The sequence below is a fragment of the Patella vulgata genome, chromosome 5 (genome assembly GCF_932274485.2).
Source record: "Patella vulgata chromosome 5, xgPatVulg1.2, whole genome shotgun sequence".
Taxonomy (NCBI): Eukaryota; Metazoa; Mollusca; class Gastropoda; family Patellidae; genus Patella; species Patella vulgata.
This window is the reverse complement of record NC_065883.2, coordinates 9755262-9782483: the sequence shown is the minus strand read 5'-3', so window position 1 is coordinate 9782483 and position 27222 is coordinate 9755262. Positions and strand designations below refer to the sequence as shown.

Sequence of the window (27222 nt, the reverse complement as noted above, 5' to 3'; positions counted from 1 at the left end):
ACAAACAAAGACAATTGGTAAAGATACACCTTTGCAGTCATAATTCTCGACAATAGCCTTAGAAAATAAAAACAATTCATCAATTTGTGAAGAATAAAATCATTTTGGTCAAAAAGCTGTTTTCCCATTTTCCCCTGAATACCCTTTGCAGTTGTAATTCTCGACAGTTGTAATTTTGGCAAAGAGCTGCTTTCCCATTTTTCCCTGAGTACATCTGCAGTTGGAAAGCAAATGAAATGGGATTTGATGTCTTTCTTTTCTGTATTGATGGCTGCATGCAGTTTTCTATGAGGGCATTAATGGCAGGACAACAGCACAACGGCCTACTCTTGTTTGGGATTTGAAGAAAACTGGGGACTGTCCAGATCAAATGCTCTTCTTCAGCATTGCAGACAAGAAAGGGGGGGGCGCAGTGATTTAAAGCGTTCATTTAAGATCATAAGGTCTGTCATTGAGTGAGTCACGTGGCATGGTTTCGAGACTCAGTTTGTATACGTGACAATGAATAGGGTTGCTTGTCCAACCATGTTGTGGGTTTGTTTTCTCCAGATCATTGGTTTCCTCCCACTGTTAAAAGACCTCTATGTGCAAGCGTATTATTGAAATAAAATTGTACCATATGTTAGTCCTGAAATGACCTAGCGCGTGTCAAGTGGAGGTTAAACCCCATCTCTCTCTCTCTCTCTCTCTCTCTCTCTCTCTGCAGCCATGACTATATACAATACCTGTGTATTTAGTCTCAGAATGGCCAAACTATTCTGTTGATTCAATATTTTCACTTTGTACATGTACATGTATTGTCTGCGCTTTCAGTAATTTATTGTGCAGTTTTCGTGGATTGTAGATAAAATAAAAAACAACTGATTAATTTCTATTTATGGTAGGCTATTGGCTGATTTGTAGCAGCTTTGTGTTCCTGAATGATAACATGTGAATATCGATCAGCGTTTTGAATTATTGCATGTACACGTATTCAAACGAGATAAGAAAATATCACATGAATTCCTAAATGCTGTAGACCAATACTGGTGCAGTTTATCAGACATTATCAGTGATTTGTGATGTAGCAGAGTACAATATACGGTACATGTGTTCAAACCAAATTTTAACTCAGCTCTCTAGAGATATCTGTTGATGGAATTTACTAGCTTTATCTCTTGTCAGACTCAAGTCTTAGTGAATGGGAGTTATTTTTAGTCAGTAATGAAGAAGGTATGTGTATGGTTTACCAGACCACATGTACCGTACTTCAAATTTCCTCTAGGTTCAATTCAATGAATGCTTGAAATATTTAATATAAAGAAAAAGAGGATTGTATTATTCATGAGACAATAAGGAAGAAATCTGAAATAACTCGATCCCACTGAGCCCTTTTTTGAAGGGATTTTATCTAATATCTATACTCTGTTGATAATGATGGTAAACAAATAGTCTACTCTATTAAAATATGTCTGTAAAGCGTAGGGTTTTTGAATAGCATTTATCCTGGATTAACTAAGTAATATTTCACGACTCAATGATTGTACATGTATATATCTGACATGACATAACGAGGGAGATATTTAATATACTGTCTGCATTGATCACAAGTGCAGTGGATGTTCAGAATTTGTGGTATACATTATAATAAAAAGATTCTTTCGTTACACAGCAAAAATGCTAGCTTTGAGAACTTTCCTAGTTTAAATGAAAAGTGTTATCAGATGTTTGAGTCTTGAGAGGGGATAGGTATATGACACATCATATGCACTTCACCTATTACTGTCAGTTGCATGTGGCATCAGGTGTTCTGTGGGATAAGCATATTCTGCCATATACACTTCACCTTGTATTACTGTAGTAACAGCAACACCTAAGAGGAGTGATAGTTTGCACCTGTTTTTCAGTCCGAAGATAAAGCATCTATTACAACTAGGTTATAGTTTAATTATTATTATCACTTTTCTTGAAGCTGACTAATTTATGAGGACCAGGAAAAAAAACTGTGTTTAATCAAGGCACCTGTCACTGATTGAACCATATGTTAGTCCCAAAATGACCTTTCAGACCGGACGAAAAACCAAGATCCTGTGTATTCCCATTGGCGTGCACTTAAAAGATCCCTTGGCAGTTGGAATTTGATATAACAGTAGGTCGTAGGGCCACTGTCTGGGAAAAATTACCCTCATACTGCATGGTGTCTGCCATCTTTATTAGCCCAGTAGGACGTTAAACAACATTTCATTTCCAATAGAATGATTAAGTGGATGTGCCCTTTAAGATAGAAATATTAAAGTGGAAATGAAAGCAATGTTAATTATAAGAGAACAGTTTGTTTTCTGGTTGTACTTGAAGTGTTAAAAACTGAATGATGGTATAATTTCTCCACTCCCTAGTATATTTACTGTCAGCTGTTGGAGTAATGAGAACACAGCAAGATATTTAAATATCAGCTATTTAAATCAACTATCCTGTCAATTTACATCATTTACTAACCTTTATACCTAGTTTTATTATACCTGGTTTTAAATAAGAAACCAAGAAAAGATAAGATAAATTAAAAAATTCCAAACTGGTGTTTTTCTTTAAGGAAAGAACCCTGAAAAGTTGAATTGTATTATTATTATTATTGAAACTTTATTGTACAAAATGAAATGAAATGAAATGGGGTTTAAAGTCCTACTGTTCTGCTCCTACACTGGGCTAATGAAGACGGGCATACGCCATACAGTGTGCTTTGAAGGAAATTTTGCCCAGGCAGCAGTGCTACGGTCTACTCTTATATCGAATTCCAACTGCCAAGAGATCTTTTACGTCCATGCCAAACAACACAATCTTTTCACTATTAGGTGCTCAGGGTGGTTTGGATGGCCGAATGGTTAGCGTGTGCGCGTTGTATCATTAGGTCTGTCATTGAGTCAGCTGGCGTGGTTTCGATTTTCCGGTTGTACGTGACAAGGAGTAGGGTCGCCTGTCCAACCTCTTGGGTTTTCTCTGGGTCCTCCGGTGTCCTCCCACTGCTAAAGACCTATATGCGCAAGTGAATTATCAAAATAAAATTAAACCCATGTTAGTCCCGAAATGACCTAGTTTGTGTCCAGTGGAGTTAAACCCCACCTCTCTCTCTCTCTCTCAGAGTGTATACCCATGGCCTTTTCTCAGACCTTCATTATAATATTTCATCATTACTTTTATTTTATTATGTTATGCAAGTAAATTTGTTCTCTTACTTTAAATTAATCACCGAATCGATCAGTTTATTTAATTAATCCTTTGTGCTGAAATTAAAACTACTCATCTCTGATTTCACTTGGTAGTAATGTCGGCTATTAATTATTTTGATTAAGGTGGATAGCAGTCATTTCATGCTGCAATTACATGGATATATTATAGGGGTTGGACTGCTAAATGGTTAGCGTGCGCGCATTGTATCATAAAGTCTGTCATTGAGTCAACTGGCGTCATTTCAATTCCATGGTAGTACATGTATGTGACTAGGAGTAGGGTCGCCTATCCAACCTCGTCGGTTTTCTCTGGGTCCTCTGGAATTGGGGTACATGTTAGTCCCAAAATGATTTAGTTTATGTCAAGTGGATGTTAAACTCAACAACTTCATGCCCCAATGTTTTGTTTTTTAACAGTATGACAATAAACATATCTAACTCATTTATTATCATGTCACCATGTGCAGGTTGAAAAACATACATGTGCTTATCTATTGCCATTAAAACAGAAAAAAAACAACGCAATTTTCTACTAAATGTAAATGGAGTAGACACAAATCAATATGTAGGCTTACCTCAGAGATTTAGGAATTTGTTTTATAAGATATTTAACAGCCTTTTAGGCACTGTAATACACCTACCAGCAGTTAGATTGGTCTGTTTTAGTTCTAAAAACACTATTCCCAATGACAATATTTTTATTTTTAGCGATCCAATATTGGATAAGATATTAATTTCATTATTAACTCTGTCCTGTAATATGTTCGCAAAGTTAAAGAGTCTAAACAATTGCATTCATATAAGTATTAAAAATAAAAATGCAAACTGTGAAATAACAATGTTAATAGTGTTAGTTAGATGATCTGAAATATTGAAGTTATTCACTCTTAAACAATGCCATTGAGAGTTTTATTCTGAATCAAGTTTCCATTAGGGTTCTTCATTATTTACCACATTGACCCATCCCACCCTGGGAACTTTGTCCTGGTATTTCATTCACAAGATTTGATTGAAAGTTGAAATAGGTCACTTTAAAGGTGAACAATTGAAATATTTAGAGCTTTTTAGATTATATGGGGTTCAGAACGTCTACAAGACCTGTATGTTTGCATTATTCTTTTCCAGTGCCACACCCATTTCCTGGCCATCAACATTAATGGCTATCACTTAGAAGTGTTTGTCCTCAATAAATCACTTTTAAATTTCTCCTGTTTGTATAAACATTGCCACCCAGTACCTGTTGTGAAATCCCATGTTAGACATCATTTAATGTCGTTTCGGGGTTGTGTTTTTCAGGGGAGAGAACACGAATTAAGTTCAGGTTTATGTAGTGATACATGTTGGAGTTGTATTCTCCGGGGAAGAGAGCACAAATTAAGTTCAGGTACATGTACTGTAGTAATACATAAAGTACAATGTACTGTCATCGTTTCGGCGGTTGTGTTTTCATTGCAGAGAGCATGTGATACATTACATAATGTACCGTACTGTCGTTTTTAGTCTACTACACTATTTAAAGTTATAAGTGCCAGTCTATTTTTATATTTCATTTCCTGTGTACTAATGAATGTTTATGGTTCAAATTGTAGACCAATCTTGACCTTTCAACTTTTTCTCAAGTTTTGATATTGATCATGTCTACATTTGTATGTAGTTGGATAATATATATATATATATATATATATATATATATAGAGAGAGAGAGAGAGAGAGGGCTTAATGTCCACTTGCCCAAACTAGGTCATTTCGGGATTAACATACATGTACATGTATGGTTAAATTTTATTTCAATAATTCACTTGTGCGTAGGGGTCTTTAGCTATGGGAGGAAACCAGAGGACCCAGAGAAAACCCAATAGACTGGAACTCAGGTGACCCAACTCCTTTTCACGTACAATTGGGGAATCGAAACCATGCCACTTGACTCAATGACACACCTTATGATCCAACGCACACACATTAAACCATTCGACCGTCCCCCCTTGGATAATTGAATGTCTCTTTGAAGTGCTTGTATTTACTGAGATTGAGAAACAAGTTTTTTTTGGAGATCATTTACAATCATCTATTCATCATAGCTTCAAGTTGGGGGTCCATTTACAATCTACTATTCATTATTCATTATGACTCCCTAAGAATGTTGTATCACCATGCAAAAATGTATAATTCAGGAAGCGAGAGACTATGTTTTTTCACCAAAACTACAAGTAGGCTTCATATCGGTGTCAGTAAATACACAGGAAACTATTACTGTTTATTAAAATTATTGTTTATAATATTACTGAATATAACAATTACTGTTTATCACTGAGTAAGACAATTTACTACTTATTACTGAACCATGACAATAATCACTGTTTATTACTGAGCCATGACAATTACTGTTTATTATTGAGCCATGACAATTACTGTTTATTACTGAGCCATAACAATTACTGTTTATTATTGAGCTATGACAATTACTGTTTATTACTAAGTATGACAATTACAGTTTATTACTGAGCCATGACAATTACTGTTTATTACTGAGCCATGACAATTACTGTTTATTACTGAGCTATGACAATTACTGTTTATTACTAACCTATGAGTGTGACATTTAATGCGCTATGACAATTACTGTTTATTACTAAGTAAAACATGTACATAGTAATTATTCAGTGTGGTCTCCCCTTGGTAGTGGTGCAGGACAGAGTGGCAAGAAACAGCACCATGTTATTTGGATGCGACACATGACATATCCATTGTCCTATGTACATGATTGCGCACGCGTGAAAGAACCCATTACTGTACAGGTGTGTGTACAAAATTCTCCTACCTCACTTTCCACTTAACATAAAAACAAAAATCACCATGTGTTGTCTCAAAATGACTGAGATATTTTGTTGACGAGACATTCAACCCAATTACATTCCATTGCATAGACAACCAAAAAACATTCCGAATATGTTCTGATACCCTTTATAATAATTGACTAGCACTACATCAACTTGCTATCATTATATCTGAAGTGTGGAAATGAATCTAAACAAGGAACATCCGTAATGGAAGGTCAGAGATACAAATAACTGTGGTTATAAAAGTCATGGTTATGGAGCACATGTCTTTTATACAAGTGGAATCCAAAGAATGGAATGAATAGTGTGTGTGGGGTGCAGTCGTTGTTTGTATTTCAGAGGAGAGCCAAAAAAAGGTCCCCTCAATCAATGAATTGAAAAAATCGCTCCCTTCAAAAAACTCTCCCAGTTTTGATAAGAAGAGTGATTTAGAAATTAAGGAGAGTGATCTGATATTAAGGAGAGTGTTTAGTTGTGTGCATGAAGATCAATAACCGCATGTAATGAAGTCATTCCTGGTTTCATAAATGATAATAAACCCCCAATGACTAAGTAAAGGAGAGCGATTTTCAGTTTTAAAGGGAGGAGAAAAAACCTCCCCTCGGTCGACATTCAGGTGCTCGAGAGCGATCGCTCGCCCTAAAAAACAATGACTGGGGGTGTGGGGTGGGGAGTTTTAATGAACTTCCTATTGTTTAGCTGCCAATTACATGTGATATTCATGTGATATTGATTTGATATATTGTTTTACTGCAGTGTGCCTCTCTTTGTTTTCTTGATTAATCAAGCATAATAAAGATTTTGTCTTATTTGTGATGTAAGACAGATGACTTGGCAAGGGTCAATGTTATAGTTATTCGGAAAACTAAGACCACATGCACACGTTGGAATACACATAAAAGAACTCTTTGACAGTTGGAATTCGATATAATAAGAGTAGGCTGTGGCACCACTGGACAAAAATTCCCTCGTGGAGCATACTGTATGGCGTCTTCTATAGCCCATTTAAATTTTAAATCCCATTTCATTATATAGTACCTGGAAATATTGACTTCGTTCCCTGAAAAAGTTGGATCTATTTTACAAAGAGTTTTGCATCTCATATTATGAAAGCTGGACTGCCTCAAGCTATTTGACTTGCCGATCTAGGTATTGGTATACAGTACTTGAACGGTTACCACTTGACTCTGGTGGTGTGTGGTGTGAGAGAAGCAGTTACAGTCGGTCCGTTGGCTAAAGGTTTACTGTAGCTTTGGTTTGTCTTAATTTGTTTGGAGCCACAGTGGCTAAGTGGATAAGATGCTGGCTCGCTAGCCTGGAGGTCGCGTGTTCGATCACTGCATTGGCCGAGAAAGTTCATCAAGATTTTCCAACGTGGTTTCCCCATGTCAGTGGTGCAGGACGGAGGGCCTGACATAGACAGCTGTCTAGTCATTCAGATGAGACGAAAAACCGAGCTCCTGTGTATACATTGGTGTACACGTAGAAGATGCCTTGGCAGTTGGAATTCGATATAATTATAAGAGTAAGCCACACTGTATGGTGTACATGTATGCCTGTCTTTATTAGCCCAATCGGAGCAGAAAAGTAGGACATTAAACTCCATTTCATTTCATTTTTATTTCTTGATTTTATTATTTTGAAATTTGGTTGGTTGTTGAAAAGTCTGTTGTCTAATTATAACTTGATACATAAAACATGAAATGAACTTGGTTTAAGGCGTGTGTTGATGTTTTGTAGAATAAGGAATCAGAGAGTTCAAGAAGAATGTGGTGAACTGTTTTTTTATTCCACAATTTGTCACTTAATATATGTTTTTATGGGAATTTAAAAATCCTGTAGTAACCCACTGGTAACAGCTTGTACCTATTGAATACCTTTACATAACACAACTAAGGAATGCTAGAGAAGTGTGAAATCAGGTCACCTACTACAGTAATATTACCATTTGTAAATATTAGCTAAACCTGTAATAACAACATGTTCCAAGAAGAAAAAAGTCAAACTTTCTATGGTCTTTTTGTTTATCTAGGATTACAGTGATAACGATAACACCCGGATGAAATATACCTGTACTGTCATCTATTGTAACTTATTTTAATATTCTACCTTCACACCTGTATTGTTGTTATTATACACCTGTATATTTGATATTGTGATAAAGGATGTGAATAACTTGAATACAGTAGAATCTGCATTAAGCAGCCACCCAAGGGAATTTTCACAACTGACCGCTTAACGGGAGTGGCCTCTTAATAAAATCTCGTTGCTTTTTGTGCCGACATAAATTAAATATTACGCTTTGATGCATTGGAAGCGGTAAATTTGGCCGTCGCTGAATCTTGCGCCGAACGAAAATTCTTTACTCAAATCTCGGACATAACTTAACGGGAGTGGCCTCTTAATAAAATCTCGTTGCTTTTTGTGCCGACATAAATTAAATATTACGCTTGGATGCATTGGAAGCGGTAAATTTGACCGTCGCTGAATCTTGCGCCGGACGAAAATTCTTTACTCAAATCTCGGACATAACTTCTGTAAACTTGTCATTTTGTACCAACCTTCGATACTACTGTCTACCATTGTGATGCATTCGATAATATTTATCCATTTTTGTGAAGAAAATCGATGAATTCATTTTATTTTATCAAAAAAGCACATGAACAAAAAAAATCGCTAATTTTATCTCCTATTTACAGGGGGTGTAACTCTGTATGTAATATTATAGGAGGCGCTAAGAGAGATACTAGATGATCTAGATGATCGTGACAAAACTCGGTACTTTTATTTTATTCAATCAGTATCAAATAATGTGTCGTTAGCGTGAAAACAATGATCAGGTTAGTCGTTTAATAAAACAAATGATTAATTAACAGATAATCCCGGGTTGATTGTTAAGTTTACATTTCTTTTTACCTGATCAGTGGGGGTCCAGTTAATTAACTACTACTCACGGGATTAGCGGGGGTGTTACAAAGAACGACGAGATGGTATCATTCAACAATGGCCGTTGAATGGGAGATGTTTTGTTGAATTTATTAGTAAAATAGTGACCGCTGGCCGCGTTAGAGGAATGACTGTTGAATAAAGAGATGAAACAACAGAATTTCTACGGGGGGAATTTATCGTGACCGCTTACAAGGAGATGTCGCTGAATAGGAGTGGCTGCTCATACAGATTCTACTGTAATGTCATTCTGATGACTTTTATTTGGCTCATTGACTTAAATTTTCTTTCCCTGGACATGGTATACCGAAAATAGTAATTTTATTGACTTTAATCCAGCTCTAGCAGTTTCTTATTGTCTTACGTGGGGTTTGGATGGCCGAATAGTTAGCATGTGCGCGCTGTATCATATGGTCTGTCATTGAGTCAACTGGTGTGATTTCGTTTCCCCAGTTGTTCGTGACAAGGAGTAGGGTCGCCTGTCCAACCTCGTGGGTTTTCTCTGAGTCCTCCGGTTTCCTTCCACTGCTAAAGACCCCTACGTACAAGCGAATTGTTGAAACAAAAATTGAACTATGTGATTGTCCCAAAATGACCTAGTTTGTGTCGAGTGGATGTTAAACCTCATTTCGCTTTATCTCTCTCTTATTGTCTTACATTTTATTTCCTCGGTCTTGGGATACACGGGGTGTTGGAGGGCCTAATGGTTAATGCGTCTGCGTTTGATCACAAGGTCGGTCATTGAGTCAACCGACGTGGTTTCGAATTCCCGCTTGTATGTGGCAACGAGTAGGATTGCCTGTCCAATGGGACTCCAACCTAGTGGGTTTTCTCCAGGTCCTCCTTTTTCCTCCCACTGCTAAAGACCCCTACATGCTAGCATATTATTGAAATAAAATTGAATGACATGTTAGTCCCGAAATGACCTAGTGTGTGTGTTGAGTGGATGTTAAACCCCATTTCTCTATCTTAAGATACAGAATATATTGTGATTGTTCCTTCCTGTCATGATAAATAAGAATGTTCATATGCATCATTAGATCTACCTTGAACTATCCTATCTATCCAACTAGAAAAGGTGCATCCTGGTCAAGACCTTTGACCTTATCATTCAAAGTCCAAGTAATAAAATGAATAGTAATAAATCTCATAGTTTGTGCAGATGCCTGGTTGTCAAAATAATCTTAAATTTTTTAAGGCAGAAACACAATTATCCAGGTAAAATTTCAATCATTTATGTCAAATTGCATGGCCCATGTCTGTCTTTTTTAGCCCTGTTGATGGAGTAAAGTGCATATGGGATGTTAAACCCCATTTCATTTCATTTCATTTTCTTAGTATTGATCTCATAATACATGTGATTTCAGGAGGACTGCACAACAAATAAACAATTACATCCCCCCCCCCCCCAAAAAAAAAAAAAAAATCCTGGATAAAGATATATGAAGGCATTTCAAACAATATACAACAAATGTATACAGGGTATATCAAATTGTGTGATAGTTTTCTTTTTCTTTTATCATCCGGGGAGCCATGCTGGTTCAGAGGGTAAGACACTGGTTTGCTAGCCTTGAGGTCTTGGGTTCGCACACTGCATGGTGTATACCCCTCTTTATTAGCCCAGTCATTTCATTTTGTTTCTTGGTTGGATACTCCGGTTTCCTCCCACTGCTATAAACAACCCCTACACACAAGGGAATTATTGAAATAAAATTGAACCATGTGTTGGTCCCGAAATGACCTAGCTCTGTCTCTCTCTCTCTGGCACTTCTTTATCTATTTTTATCTCAATGGTTTGTTGTAAAGCATCACAGTAATATAAATGTATCTTGTCAGCGAATGCAGTTTGTGAAGACACTGTCTGTCAGAGTATTCTACGTCTTGTGTCTGTGTTTATTGTAGTTTGTTTTATGCGGTTGTTAAAGTTATTTAGTTATCATACCGGTGTCTTATTGTTTATTTCTGGATGATTCTTTTCCATTTTATTTGATGATAAATTTTATTTTTATTTCAGCCAAAAATATAGTCAGTAAAGTCAAGCAATACAGATTAAAAAGAGATGATTTTGAGACGCTTAAAATCATTGGTAGGGGTGCTTTTGGGGAGGTAAGTTAAGCATTTACTTTAAAAAATAATATTTATTATATGTGAATATTCGTAGACACACCACATTAGAGGGTCACTGTTGCTAAGTGGGTAAGACGCTGGCTCGCTAGCCTGGATGTCGGGTGTACGATTCTTGCATTGGCGGAGAAAGTTCACCTGGATTTTCCGGCGTGGTTCCCTCTTGTCAGTGATGCAGGATGGTGGGGCTGACAAGGACAGCTGTCGAGTCATTCGGATGATATGAAAAACCGAGGTCCTGTGTACACATTGGCGTGCATGTAAAAGCACAGTTCGGAGCAAAACAGTAGGACGTTAAACCCCATTTCATTTCATTCATTTCACACCATTACCACTTAGGAAGTAAGTGGTGTACCTTTTGCACGGTGGGGGGTTGGATGGCCGAATGGTTAGCGCATGCAAGCTGTATCATAACGTCTGTCATTGAGTCAACTGGCATGGATTTGATTATCTGGTTGTATATGACAAGAAGTAGGGATGCCTGTCCAACCTTGTGGGTTTTCTCTGGGTCCTCCGGTTTCCTCCCACTGCTAAAGACCCTTACACTCAAGCGAATTATTGAAATAAAATTGAACTATGTGTTGGTCCGTAAATGACCTAGTTTATGTCAAGTGGACTTTAAACCCCATCTCTCTCTCTCTCTCTCTCTCTCTCTCTCTCTCTCTCTCTCTCTCACTCTGTGACCACTTTAGGAAGTAAGGGTTGTAGTAGTTGTACCTTTTGCACATGGTGGGTTTTATTCTGTTTGTTGATTTTGAATAATGAAAGTAGGTACCGGTATGTAAGCAACTGTTGCAATTGCAAGTCATTGCTAAAGGAAAGAGTCTTTTTTAACTGGCTTGAATCAACATGTCATGTCAACAGGTGACTTATAGAAATTCCACCGAAGATATGATTGCTAGCCTTGCCTTTTAAGAAAATCCCACTGAAGATGTGATTGCTATTCATCTCCCCCCCCCCTCACCCCAGCCCCCCACTCACTGAAAATCGACAAAAATCCATCAGTTTATCATGAGAAAACTAGTATTTTTGTAGACTGGATGCTAGTCTAATGATCTGATATTATTTACTCTATAAAATTCCTAGATGAATTTGATTTCAGATTTATTATTTTGGACGATATCCAAATAAAATCCCCAACAGCCTGAAATAGTTTTAGAAACAGCTTAATAAATAAAATTTATTAACATCCAATAATATTTAGGTTAATTGTTACATGGTGTCTTTGATAAATTTTTTGTAATTTATAAAAAATATTTTGATTTACTGTTAGTTTAATTCAAACTATCTGTGAAATTAAAGTAGGGCATACTTTTCTAGAACATCTGGTATCACTTTAATTTAAAACAGCTTGGAAAGTTTTTTTGTGTTTGTAATTTGTGATGGGGGGTCCTGGCAAAAAAATAGTGATTTGGATGAGATGAAAAACAAATTAACAGAACACAATTTCTAAGGGAAAACAATCACTGGTTTTATTTTGATTGTGTTCTGTTAATTAATGTGTTTCCCAATCGCTAAATGCCACTTAAAGATTGTCAAAAACAGAGGTACTTCGAATACTATTGGTGGCACGTTAAAGATCCCTGCATTGTTGGAAGTAAAGGAAATAGTAGGCCATATCACCTCATTCCAAGCAAATTTTCCCCGATGGTACCACACTAAATGGTGTTTGCCTGTCTTATTAGCCTGCTACAGTCCTTCAGGTTTAAGGGGGGCTTTTGCTCCTGCTCCTCTCGATGCACGTTGGCTTTCCTTTGAAGGAGTCATTAAAGACTCCTGCAAATTAGCTAAATCGCTCTCCTAAATATTGAGATTAATAAACTACTTTCAGTTTTTGTTTACTTTTAAACTGCATATATTCAAGGTATCAGGAGCTTTTTATGGCTCCGGCACAATTTTATAAACATGAAGAACTGCTGCTACAGTGGGTGTAGTGCGTTAAAACCTATTTCATATCATTTAGTGGTAATTTACTAATAATATTTTGTTTACTTCTTGTAAGATTTTCCTGTTAACGTGTTTTAATTTCTTACAGGTGGCTGTGGTTAAAGAAAAGTCGACGGAAACTGTGTATGCCATGAAGATACTAAATAAATGGGAAATGTTAAAGAGAGCGGAGGTAATGAAATTGTTAATAAGAAAATAACGAGATATTGATTTGTGTTGATAATTTATTTATTACTAGATTAGTAGGACTCGATACCCCTCGTATATCATAATAAAATGGTTGTCCAATCATATAGTGTATGTACTATGTAACCTTACTTATCTTCAGGTCTGGAATAAACGGTTTTAGTTGTACATGTGTGCCTGTATATATACAAAATGTCAGGGATTATTGATTGAACTTTGTGCGGAGCCACGGTGGCTAAGTGGGTAAGATGCTAGCTCGCTAGCCTGGAGGTTGCATGTTCGATCCCTGCATTGGCCGAGAAAGTTCATGCATTGTATGAACTTTGACATGCACATAAAACATCCCTTGGCAGTTGGAATGCCGCTGCCCGGGAAAAATGTCCATCATAGTCATTAGCCCAGTTGGAGCAGAACAGTAGGATGTTAAACCCCATTTTATTTCATATCATATTCATAATTTGCGCTCTACACAAATTTCGAAATAATGTTATATACCAGTCAGTACATGTACTTGTTGGCGTGTATGTAGATGAAACCATGTCAGTTGATTAAGAATAGTCAATGATTTACCTCATACATAGCACGCTGCATGACCTTAAAGGAGCTAAATCACTAATATTTGGGACCTAGAAATTGACACAAATGTGTCACAATGCATATACATGTAATAACGTAATATGAATGTATATAAACTGATTTACTGGCAATCTCTAGCGTCTGGTTATTCCAGTCTACACCGACAGTATGTATTGTGCATGCTCTCCAGATAAGAATATGGCATCACCATTTGACATGACTTGTGGAATATGCCTAGCCTCGTTGTTCGAGTGCCTTGTTACAAATGGCACTGAAACACATTATGGTCCACGATTCGTGTACCAATGGTAAAATGTTTATTTTGTCTTAATATTGGATATGAGAAGCCCATCTTTTCCTGGTAAGATCACAACATCAGTGTTGATTTAAATTGACAAATACATGTAGTTTGTATTTTCAATGTCAAAGACTAGATAATATTGAGTTAGAGACTTAGCTACTTTAAACCCTCATTTCATTTTTTTTTCGTGACATGCGGCTAATGAATTGACTGCATTAGCCATCTTTGTTGTGCATTGAGGTGAACAAAAATCAACACAATTTACAAACAAGAGATAAAAGACTAGCAATATTCTTAAGTGATCTTTTCTCATGCTTTACCATCACTGTACTGTAGGACGCTTCAGAGATTTTCATATTACACAAATACATGTACCTATGATATTTCATTATGACGTATCTCATGTGATTTCAAATCAATTCAAACTGCTGTACCATACAGTTTGTCATTGAGTCAACTGGCGGGGTTTCGATTCCCCGGTTGTACATGTCCATGACAAGGAGTAGGGTCATCAGTCCAACCCCGTGGGTCTTCTCCGGGTCCTCCGGTTTCCTCCCACTGCTAAAGACCCCTACGCACAATCGAATTATTGAAATAAAATTGAACCATGTGTTAGTCCCGAAATGACCTAGTTTGTATTGAGTGGACGTTAAACCCATTTCTCTCTCTCTCTCTCTCTCTCTCAATTCAAACTTCAAATAAGTGCAGATTTTGATATTTAAAAACCTATTACATGTATATATCGATATATTATATCTCAAACTTCAAATAAGTGCAGATTTTGATATTTAAAAACCTATGACCTATTATATATCTTTCTTTAAATCTCTAGGCTCTTCAAATAACTATGTGGAGTTTTTATGTTTTAAAAAGCCAATGATATAGACAGATCTGTCATTGTTTAAAAGTCTCTAGCTTCAGGTACAACTTACTAAGTGCAGTTAAAAATGTCAAATGAACACATCTGAAACAGTATAGACTTTCAGTAATTAAAGTCATTGATCAGCATTTATCATTTATCAGACAATATCAAATTTTTCATGGCTTAAAGGAGCGTTATGAGAGATCAGATAAAGAGCTGAAAATTTCACTCAAATTGCTCCACTCTGATTGAATTTTAGGCCTAGCCACGATCATCATTACTAAAGTCTTTACGATAAAAAAAAACTTGATTATCTATTTTGACATTAAATCATCCATCATAAAATGTATTCAAATCCTGTAAATATTGCAGTCATCGAGAGTTGATAATGGTCTGGATAAGTTAATTAATTAGGATAACATTTCAGGGCTAAAAAAGACCTGCATAATGTATGTTTAATCTAATGCTAAATTTTACTCAAATCGATTATTTAACACTAAATTAAGAAAGCAGAACCCAAATATCAATGGCGACAATGGTAGATAATCTCCCAATTTAGATTCAATCAGAGGTCCATCAAAAGATTTTGTCCAAAAGTTTTATAGGTGGCTATGACTTGTTTATATTGTGTGAAGTGGATGTCAGATGTTGTGTGTGTGACAAGGAGTAGGGTCGCCTGTCCAACCTCGTGGGTTTTCTCCGGGTCCTCCGGTTTCCTCCCACTGCTAAAGACCCATACGCGCAAGCGAATTATGTAAATAAAATTAAACCATATGTTAGTCCCGAAATGACCTAGTTTGTGTCGAGTGGCTGTTAAACCCCATTTCTCTCTCTCTGTCAGATGTTGTGCGAGGGATTACTAGCGTGTGCACGCTGTATCATAAGGACTTTCATTGAGTCGATTGGCGTGGTTTCAATTCCCAGGTTGTACATGACAAGGACTAGGGTCGCTGTCTACCCTCGTGGGTTTGCTCAGGGTCCTCTGGTTTCCTCCCACTGCCTAAGACCCCTACGGGCAAGTAAATTATTGAAATAAAATTGAATCATATGTTAGTCCCAAAATGACCTGGTTTGTGTCGAGTGGAGGTTAAACCCCATTTCTCTCTGTCAAATGTTTCGAACATTTTCAAATCATCATATCTTGGTAAATACTGACTGAAATTGAACTAATTTTGGACGACACCGGTATTCCTCTTAGAGATGTAACTTGCGCAATAATTTATTTTGCAAGAGATTCGGAAAGAAATTATTTGAAATGAGTCGATTTATTATTTTTGATCAGAGAACACCACATGCGATCAATAGATCATTGTGTGAAACGACCGGTTTATGTCATAAATGAATAAAATACTCGAAGTATGAGTCATTAACAGCTGAATGGTGTTAGACTGTAATTTATAAAAATCAATGAAAAATGTTAAACAGCCAAGAGGAGAATGTGGACTAGCTTTTGATGTACTGCAGTTAAAAACATTAATAGTTCATTAATTATAATATTATAATATAGAATTAGTCTGCTCATCTGGGCCATTGTTGCCATTTTTTTTTTACCCAATTTGTTAGTTTAATAGATAAACATTAGATCAAGACAAATACGAAATATTGAGTGTCGGTGAAAACTAATAGAATGATAGTTCTGTCTATGATATAGTGGGTCAGTGGTGGAAGCTGGGTAAGAATCTGTCATTGCATATTAGATGGTTAGTGCTAAATGATAAAGCCAGCTCAATTTTTCGTCATAGGTTACGAGATGTAAACAGGGCTAGCACTAATCCCAACCCTAACCCAAACCCTGGACCAAGCCCCAATGCTTACCCTAACCCTAACCTACAATCTCACCAACAATCATGTACCCTAACCTTATTTACATCTCAGTGACCTTGACAAAAATTGAGCTGGCCTTAACAAATAGATTTAGCCATATTAGACAAAAAAGTCATTTTGTTATCCTATCAAGACAATATATGGCTTTAGTTAATATAATATTAACGGTTTGTGTATTGGTGTGTATTTAAAAATTGAAGAAAGAAGATTTCACTGCTTGAATTGATTCCTTATTTTAGTAGATTAAAGAAGTGGTCATTTGTATAAAACAGAATTACTATGTTATAGAGCCTACTCAACAACAAATATTAACAAGTTACTTTGCTCAATAGTGTGTGCGCGACTGCGCGCTGTATCATTAGGTCAGCCATTGAGTCAACCGACGGGGTTTCGATTCTCCGGGTGTACGTGACAAGGTGTAGGGTCGTTTGTCCAACCTTATAGGTTTTTTCCGTTTCCTCCGGTTTCCTCACACTGCTAAAGACCCCTATGCACAAGCGAATTATTGAAAAAAAAATTGAACCATGTTAATCCCAAAATGACGTAGTCTGTGTCGAGTGTTCGTTATCCAATTTCTCCCTCTCTCTCTCTCTCTCTCTACTTTGCTCAAATATAAATGTAATCCTTGAGTGGCATTTTGCTTGAGAACCATAAGAGAATACATGTCGATAGGTTGTGCTATATGTCGATAAATCATGTTTTTGTTTTTTAAGTTGCTCAAATATTAACAAGTTAATTTTGTCTATCACAAATTGAACAGATAAATAATGTATAGTAGTAAGTCTGGTACAATATAGGTCAAGCATTGAGTCATAATCAGAATTGACCTTCTTACAATCAAATATATGATAATTATAGTACAGTACTCAATTGGTATTGAATTTTAGAGGAAATGACTTGTATGGTTATTACTCAATATGTGTCATTAATAATATAGAGTGAGAGAGAAATGGGGTTTAACTTTCTTTCAGCACAAACTAGATCATTTTGGGACTAACATATGGGTTGATTTTATTTCAGTAATTCACTTGGTATAGGGGTCTTGAGATGAGGGGTGAGTGAGGGGTCATGGTGGCTTAGTGGGTGAGATGCTGGCTCGCTAGCCTAGAGGTCGGGTGTTTGTTCCCTGCATTGGCCGAGAAAGTTCATTCAGATTTTCCGGCATGGTTCCCCCTTGTCAGTTATGCAGGACAGAGGGCCTGACAAGGACAGGTGTCTAGTCGTTTGGATGGTACGAAAAATCGAGGTCCCGTGTAAACATTGGCGTGCACGTAAAAGATCCCTTGACAGTTGGAATTCGACATAAGGGTAGGCTGTAGTGTCATTGCAGGTCTTTCTTTAGGCCTGAAATGTTATCTAAATTATTAATTAGACATTAATTAACTTACCAAGACCATAATCAACTCTCGATGCCATCGGATGGCTGTGGTATAAGTAGATTTGAATATGTTTTGTGGTCGATGCGGTTACCATAAAAATGGATAATCAAGACTTTAATAGACTATAATTGTATCGCCGATGTCTAGACTCAGAGTGAAGTAACTTGACTGAAATATTCAACATGTATTGTCTTTGCATTATTAGTTTTTGAACAGTGAGAACTGCCAGCTCTTTATATAAATCTTACTGCTTTAAATAAAAATCTTATTAAAAATTATTGACTCTACTATTTGTCCGATGAAAGTTTGATCCAATAACAAACCTTACGTTGGGTCACGCGGTCACCCAATAATAAGGTAGAACTTAGAAGGGTTATTCGGTTACCCAATAATAAGGTAGAACTTAGAAATTGCAACTGTATGAAACCATTAAAAAAATTGTTGTTCAATATAAAGGGTCTTCCTATATATGGACATTGTTATGACTATGACATGTCTAGTCACTCGGTCACCCAATAATAAGGTAAAACGAGAAATAGAAATTGCATTTGTATAAAAAATAGTTGCTTCCTATATATGGACATTTTTGTTAGAACTATGATATCATCAAACAAACTGAAATTAACTAGAGAATTGAATAGATGACTAATTATGAACTAAGAGTACAGGACAAGTTGACTTAGAGCACGCTAGAACGAACTCCAGTTACAAGGCCTGCCTTCTTTTGAAGTGTTCGGATACACATAAAAGCTAGGGAGTAATTAGTTTTAATCAGAAACATATGTAGGCTAGGTTTTTAGAGCAGACGGCTTCAATGTATGAACTTCATACATGACTTGACATGCACACACAGGGTCATGACCAACATGCTCAATTGATTAATTTAGAGACTAGGTATTTACCCATTGGCACTATTTATTTCTGAAATTAAAATATGTAGCCGAGTTTTAAAGGAAATTTGTTACAGACTACAAATCATGAATAACAAATTGCTTTTTCTCACCTGCTCACTGTACTAGACTTACAAAAAAAAAGGACTTTCGCATTAAATTTTTCACAATCCAGTCGATATTGACGTGCTCTTAAGATCGTATGGTCTATCATTGAGTCAAGTGGCGTGGTTTTGATCACAAGCTTGTAAGAGAGAGAGAGAGAAATGGGGTTTGACATCTACTCGACACAAACTAGGTCATTTCAGGACTAACGTATGGTTCAATTTTATTTCCATAATTCGCTTGCGCGTAGGGGTCTTTAGCAATGGGAGGAAACCGGAGGACCCAGACAAAACCCATTAGGTTGGACAGGCGACCCTACTGCTTGTTATGTACAACCGGGGAATCGAAACCACGCCAGTTGACTAAATGACAGACCTGTCCAATCTCATCAATTTTCTCTAGTTGCCTCCCACTGCTAAAGACCCTTACACGCCGGCAAATTATTGAAATAAAGTTGTACAATATGTTAGTCCCAAAATGACCCAGTTGTCACATTTCATAAACTTGTTTCTGATGGTTTTTAATTTTTTAAAATAAATGATGCAACAATACTTGAAACTAGACAATTTTTATACATGGCTTTGAGACTATTTTCCTTGTATTTTTTAAGAAGACGTTTTTTATTATATTTTAGCCACTCCCGCAATATATCTGATGCTGTCGTGTTATTAGGGTGTAATTTCGGTACTTTAAATAGTTTAAATTGTTTTTAAACTGTAAAATAAAACAAATTGATCGATCAATAGATTTATCATACTGTCAGTTAATTATATGTATTATTAGTAATGCAATCCTATTTAAAACAAATTCCGCTCCTATTTGTTATTTTTATAAAAAAAACGAACATCACGTTTTTGAAGAAAGAGTTTTTACATTATAAAATCCTCTTAGACTGAATTATTTTCTTTACACTTTCAAACTAGGTACATGTAGAAGATATTATAGTTAATCTATCTCTTTATCTTCTAATTTTCTTAAAGTAGCTAAGTCGCTAACTCAATATCATCCAAAATCTTCGACATTGAAAACACGAATTATTTGTCAATGTAAATCAACATTGATGTTGTCAACTAGTACCGGGAAAAGATGGGCTTCTGATATCCAATATTTAAGACAAAATAAACGAATCATGTACCATAATGCGTTTCAGCGCCATTTGTAATAAGGGACTCGAAAAAAGAGTCATGTTATGCCATATTCGTATCTGAAGAGCATGCGCAATAAACACTATCGGTGTAGACTGGAATAACCAGACGCTTGAGATTGGCATTCGATTGAGACTTCTGGCATATTTCGCTGAACATAACTGATTAGAAATTTCAGTAAAAACAGAAACGATTGAATGTAAATCAGTATATATGCATTCATATTACATTATTATATGCATTGTGACCCATTTGTGTCAATTTCTAGGTCCAAATATTAACGATTTAGCCCCTTATTCTTATTACTCAAAAAAATGGTCCATAAATTATAATGTTCACAATTTTTTTAAAAAACAATATTGAAAATTGATGCCGAACCAGTTCTGCGGTGGTGTTAACCCTAATCAGATGTTAGATTAGCTAATTACACTTGTATTATTTAATTGACTGGTAATTAGCTTGAAAACGTTGAGAGAATATTCTTTGAAACGTCGCTTAAATAAATCAGTAGCTGTTTTCCATAAGTATGTTGAGTGGATGTTAAACCCCATTTCTCTCTCTCTCATAAGATCTGTCATTGAGTCCAGTGGCATATTTTTTTGATCCAAGGTTTGGGCATGGGTCAGCAAAGATGACAACAATGATGTAATGCTCAGTTTCTGGTCCATATAAAAGTCCAGTCGGAGTAGAATTCAGGGGGCTAAGTGAGAGGGACGCAATGACACGATTTATGTCATGGTTTTGCACCCCTTTCACATGTGGCAAAAATCACGCAGTTTCAATGCAGTTTTCAACATTATAATCATAATGCTTATTATAACCAGTATCAAACATATACTGTGGGTCAGATATGCTACAATTGACTCTAACATGTTCCATATAACCCAATATTACTTGGTGGCACTGTGAGGGACTGCCACGCATCCATATATAGATATTGTTTTGTCGGAGTTATGGCCCTTGATCACTTCAAAAAATCTTGTGGACGCTCTAGAGGTCAAAGTTAATATTCAATTAACTTTAAATTTATACACAGTGTTTAAGGTCATGAGACAAAGAAGCCTGTTGATTTTCAACGATTTTCGATAATTACTGCCAGAGTTATGGCCCTTGATCACTTCAAAAAATCTTGTGGACGCTCTAGAGGTCAAAGTTAATATCCGATTGACTTTAAATTTACACACAGTGTATAAGGTCATGAGACGAAGAAGCCTATTGATTTTCAGCGATTTCCGATAATTACTGCCAGAGTTATGGCCCTTGATCACTTTGAAAAATCTTGTGGACGCTCTAGAGGCTAAAGTTAATATCCGATTGACTTTAAATTTATACACAGTGTTTAAGATCTTGAGACAAACAAGTATATTGATTTTCAAGAATCTTTATGACTTGAACAGCTAAATCCATGATGTTAAAAGTTTTGTATACTAAATGTTAGCATGGGGCAGAACTTTATAAAAACCAAACAAATTCTAATGATTTTCTGATAATTACTTAATGAGTTGTTACTCTTAATCAGATTTTAATGTATTATAAATGTTTCATTACCGAAAAAAGTAAAAATATGTGACAACTCTTGTTGACTGCCCGGACGATATAGCTGCTGTGGGCGTATGTTTCGTTGCCTGGCAACCTATCTTTTATAAAAAAAAGAGCTGGCAGCATATTCCAAGAATGGAATTCTTTTTAAATTTGTCATATCATCTGGAGTTGAGTTACGCTCATTCACAGCAACAAGAAGGCATACAGTTTACTTTTTGTGCTCATAGTACAAAACAAAGTTGTGCGACAAGTGCCTGGTTTTGTGGGTGTGGGTGACACTTATTGAATTTATTTATTTTTTTTTTTTTAGACGGCCTGTTTTAAAGAAGAACGGGATGTGTTAGTGTATGGTGATAGAAGATGGATAACAAGTCTACATTATGCTTTTCAAGACCAAAACTTTCTGGTATGTATCTTAAATTTCTTTCGATTCTTTTTTTAAAAACAAAAATACCCTAGGTATCTGGTTACAAGGCATGATTTGTAGATTCTTAAATAAATACCCCGGTTGTGTCGTGACAAGGAGTAGGGTTGTCTGCTCAACGTCATGAGTTTTCTCTGGGTCCTCGTTTCCTCCCAGACCCCTTGGAGCAAGCAAATTATTGAAAAAAAATTGAACCATGTGTTAGTCCCGAAATGACCTAGTTTGTGTCCATTGGCTGTTAAATCTGATCTCTCTCTCTCTCTCTCTCTCTCTCTCCTTTTAAAAAAAAAGAACCCTATCTGATTACAAGTCATGAGTTGTGGGTTCTTGAATAAATTCTTCTACCCTGTTCAGTAACCTGTCATCATTTGTCAACTTGGGTGACTCAGGGAGGTCATAAAATTTTTGTGTTTCCTTTTCATAAGTTTTTGACAGCCAAGATGATGCTTCTGGTCATGAAACAGAAGTATAATGTTGATATGTTTCAATTTAGAAAAAAAAAGAAATGGCATTAATGATGTAATTGAATAGGGTGTAATTGACAGACCACCTTGAATGCAGATGTTGACAGGCAAAACTGTGAATATGTGGCAATGGATGTGAAAAAATGGGGCAAAAAGCTATGCATTATTTAATTGGTTAACATGACAACTTTAATCCTCATATCACGACATTGCATTGTAATTTGGTCAACTTTAATACTGTTACCAATTTCAGAAATTATGTAATTAATGTGCAACATTCACTGACACACAGGCTCTGCAGCAGTTAATACGAATGTGGTGGGTTATGAGTGAAAGGGTTCAATTGATGATGGGGGGGTTGAATGGCCAAATGATTAGTGTGTGCGCACTGTATCATAAGGTCTGTCACTGAGTTAACTAGCGTGCTTTTGATTCCACGGCTGTACGTGACAAGGAGTAGGGTCGGCTCTCAAACCTCATGGGTTTTCTCCGGGTCCTCCGGTTTCCTCCCACGGCTAAAGACACCTACGCGCAAGCAATTATTGAAATAAAATTAAACCATATGTTAGTCCCGAAGTGGAGTTAAATCCCATCTCTCTCTCTCTCTCTCTCTCTCTCTCTCTCTCTACTCAAAAGTACATACATTAATTTGTTAATGTTTGATGTCCTCTGGATTCCTCACTGCTTTTCCATCTTTAATCTTGCTTTGAATTTTGATGGAAATCTAGATGGAATAATTAATCTATATTGATAACTGATGTTTATTCTATTCATCTGTTGCAGTATCTTGTTATGGATTATTACTGTGGAGGCGATTTATTGACATTACTTAGTAAATTTGAAGATCGTCTACCAGAAGATATGGCCAAGTTTTATATCGCTGAAATGGTCCTAGCTATTAATTCATTACACAAATTACGTTATGTTCATCGAGATATTAAACCTGATAATGTTCTACTAGACAGAAGCGGACATATTGTTTTAGCCGATTTTGGATCGTGTTTAAAATTAATGGAAGATGGAACGGTAAGACATGACGAAATATCAATCTCGATGCCGTATTAGATTGGTTTATATTTACATTAGGTAACAAGATTGATTGTTCGGTAATGAAGAACCATTTACATAGAAGATATTCCTAAACTCTATATTTATATTGGGTAAACAAAGATTATTCAAAATGAAGAGCCTTCATTAAATGAATCAGACAAAAATAAATCTTATTTGAGAATTAACAATAAATAGACTATTACCAGGTATTCTTAGCCTTTTTAGAATGCCTGATACTACTTCTCATTTCACTTCTGAGCACATTGTGGTACACGCTATTTATAGGTGCAGGAGAACCGCACCACACACAAACAAAAACCATTGTACATAAGAAAAACCTGCCAACGCCACATAAACTACATAGACATTGCATTTGCAAGCAATAAACAAAAAATGTATATAATCAAATGAATGGATTTGGGCTCTGTACAGTTTTGGGACTGTAATGACACAGGCTTCATTCAATATCAAATTGAAAACTAACTGACAATAAAACAATTAAAATCTAATGATGATGATGATGATGGAGTATTTGGTATAATTACTTTATCTATGTAAACTGCTTCTGTACACATTGTGGTACACTCTTTAACTCTAATATTAATAATGATGATGATATATTTGTTACACTACCATCAGAAGTTAAAGATGCATCAACCTTATTGCAATTCAAGAGGTTATTAAAAACACTCCTGTTTAAAGAATACTATAAAAATAAGACATAAAACTGTTGTAGCACATAAATAAACCAGAATGTCATCAGACTTATTGTAGCCGGGAGTTTAACACGTTAAAAGGGCACTATTATTATTATTTATGATGTAATATTTGTTATTATAGGTTCAATCATCTGTAGCAGTTGGTACACCAGATTATATCTCACCAGAAATACTCAGGGTAAGTAACAAGTCGTTAGTCATGGTAGCTGCTCAGTGAGAGGTACCAATCTGTGAGTCACGGGGGCTCAGCGATGTAAGGCACTGACTCACTAACCAGGAGATCTGATGTATCCTATAAGAAAAGGTCTTTAGACAAGCGAACACCTGAAAAATAAAACTGAAAAAAAAATTCGATTTGGGAATTTTTGTGTGTGCTTTCTGCCCTATTTGTGTCCGCTACATATTCAAATCAGCAATCAATTGAATAATTTTTGACTAACACAATCACACTAGAAACATGATGATAAGGACCATTCTATTGTTTTATATAACCAGCTGTTTATCTTGTGTTGCACAGAAGTAGTATAACTCCAAAACTGGAACTGGTAGTGTAACGTCACGAAATACACAGGACCTTTGTCACTCACTGGCTTGAGCTGCTGCCCCAAACCTCAAATAAAATGAAATGCAACGGGGTTTAACATCCTACTGTTCTGCTCAGACTGGGCTAATGAAGACGGGCATACGCCATACAGTGTGCTATGAGGCAAGTTTTGTCAGACAGCGGCACTACAGCCTACTCTTATATCAAATTCCAACTGGACGCCAATGTGTACACGGGACCTTGTTTTTTCGTCCAATCTGAATGACTAGACAGCTGTCCTTGTCAGGTCCTTCCCAGTAAACAAACTACAGTCATGACAGTGAGTCACATATCGTATATAAATAAAACATTGTTTATTTTACCAGGCAATGGAAGATGGACATGGTCGTTATGGTCCTGAATGTGATTGGTGGTCGTTAGGTGTTTGTATGTATGAAATGTTATATTCCGAGACACCTTTCTATGCAGAATCTTTGGTAGAAACATATGGTAAAATCATGAATCATAAAGTAAGTTATTATTTATAGTTGTTTTAAATTTTATGCTTTTGTGCACATAGTAGAAAATGAAGTTGTGCGACAAGTGCCTGGTTTCGTGGAAGCAGCAGTGTGAAGTGGAATCTCTAAAAGGATTATCAGTCCAAATCTGGCTCAATTCCATTTAGTATTTACAAAGATATCATGATGTACTTATGTTTTTCGCTGCAATCTCTTGATGAGCCTCTTTTTAATCCAATTGAATTCAAGCCGGGAGATTATCAACTGTTAAGACTAAAAGGGCATTATGGAAGATTAAATAAAGAGCTGGCAGTTCTCACTATGATAGTTAAACACTAGATAATGTAAAGGGAATATGCTGAAAATTTCAGTCAAATTCCTCCACTCTGAACCACATATTAGTTATTGAATTTTAGGCCTAGCCTCGATCATCATTACTAAAGTCAGTAGGATAAAAAAAGTAGTCTTGATTATCCCCTTTTGGATTTAATCATCAATGAGCGTTAAGCAGCAGATTGGATTCAAATCCAGTGAAAATACGATGCATAAGATAGCATCTGGAGTTGATATGTCTAATTGATAATTTCTATAACACCTGCAACCTAAAGAAAGACCTGCAATAGGCAGATTTAGCTCTTGCATTATGTATGTTTAAGGATATTAAAATTTAACTTTTTCCGAAAAATGCAAATTGAAGAAAGACTTTAATATTGTATGATTATTTCAGACACGGTTTGAATTTCCTCAAGATGTAGATGACGTGTCTAAAGAAGCCCGAGATCTGATACAGAGGTTAATATGTGGTGCAGATGTTAGATTTGGTAAAAATGGTTTAAATGATTTTAAGAACCACCCCTGGTTTACTGGTATAAATTGGGATAGCATACGTGACAGTAAGTGTAATTTGCTGCTTCAGCAAAATTCTATTCCTTGTAATTTTTTCGAATCCCTGGTTGTACGTGACAAGGAGTAGGGTCGCCTGTCCAACATCGTGGATTTTCTCCGATTCCTCCGGTTTCCTCCCACTGCTAAAGACCCCTACGCGCAAGCGAATTATTGAAATAAAATTAAACCATATGTTGGTCCCGAAATGACCTAGTTTGTGTCGAGTGGACGTTAAACCCCATTTCTCTCTCTCTCCCTGTAATTTGTATTGCACACTTCATAATCATAGAAGTAAAATTAGCAGTAGAAGACGACGACTACAACTCTCGTAAAGTAAGGTCTGAGATAGCTGGAGACTAATGGGTGGAGAACATCTGTACTGGCATACTCCCCGCAGTGTTTCATTTTATTAGAGCTAATCCCACCAAACACTGCTTTAATGGAAGCAAATTTCTGTTCCAAATTATGACTGGTCAATAGTCCGATTAACAACCAATAGCTAACTGCATAACAATGCCATTACACTTTAAACAGAGTTCCAAATTGGACCAAATATGTTTACATAACATTACGTCATGACTCACGATTTTATTATGCCCAATTAACCAGTGCATAGTAGAATATTGCAGAAAAAGTCATTGAGTGACAACACAAGGCTATCAACACGGGCACAATGTAAACAATACTGTATGGTGACGAACAAGACTTTCACCTTTTTTAATACCTTGAATCACCGTCCAAAGTTTTAGGGAAGACCCCAGGTTAAATGAAG

The 27222-nt window shown here is 36.2% G+C and overlaps 1 protein-coding gene across 1 annotated transcript in view; it reads left to right on the top strand.

Annotated features, from left to right (window-relative positions):
- The window catches only part of LOC126822431 (serine/threonine-protein kinase MRCK alpha), a 92122-nt gene that overhangs the window by 14097 nt on the left and 50803 nt on the right, over positions 1-27222 (top strand). Inside the window, exons 2-8 of the mRNA XM_056100786.1 lie at positions 11001-11092; positions 13146-13229; positions 22178-22273; positions 23539-23781; positions 24646-24702; positions 25434-25577; positions 26293-26458. Coding sequence (XP_055956761.1) covers positions 11001-11092; positions 13146-13229; positions 22178-22273; positions 23539-23781; positions 24646-24702; positions 25434-25577; positions 26293-26458 — 882 coding nt within the window. The remainder of the gene's footprint in view (positions 1-11000; positions 11093-13145; positions 13230-22177; positions 22274-23538; positions 23782-24645; positions 24703-25433; positions 25578-26292; positions 26459-27222) is intronic.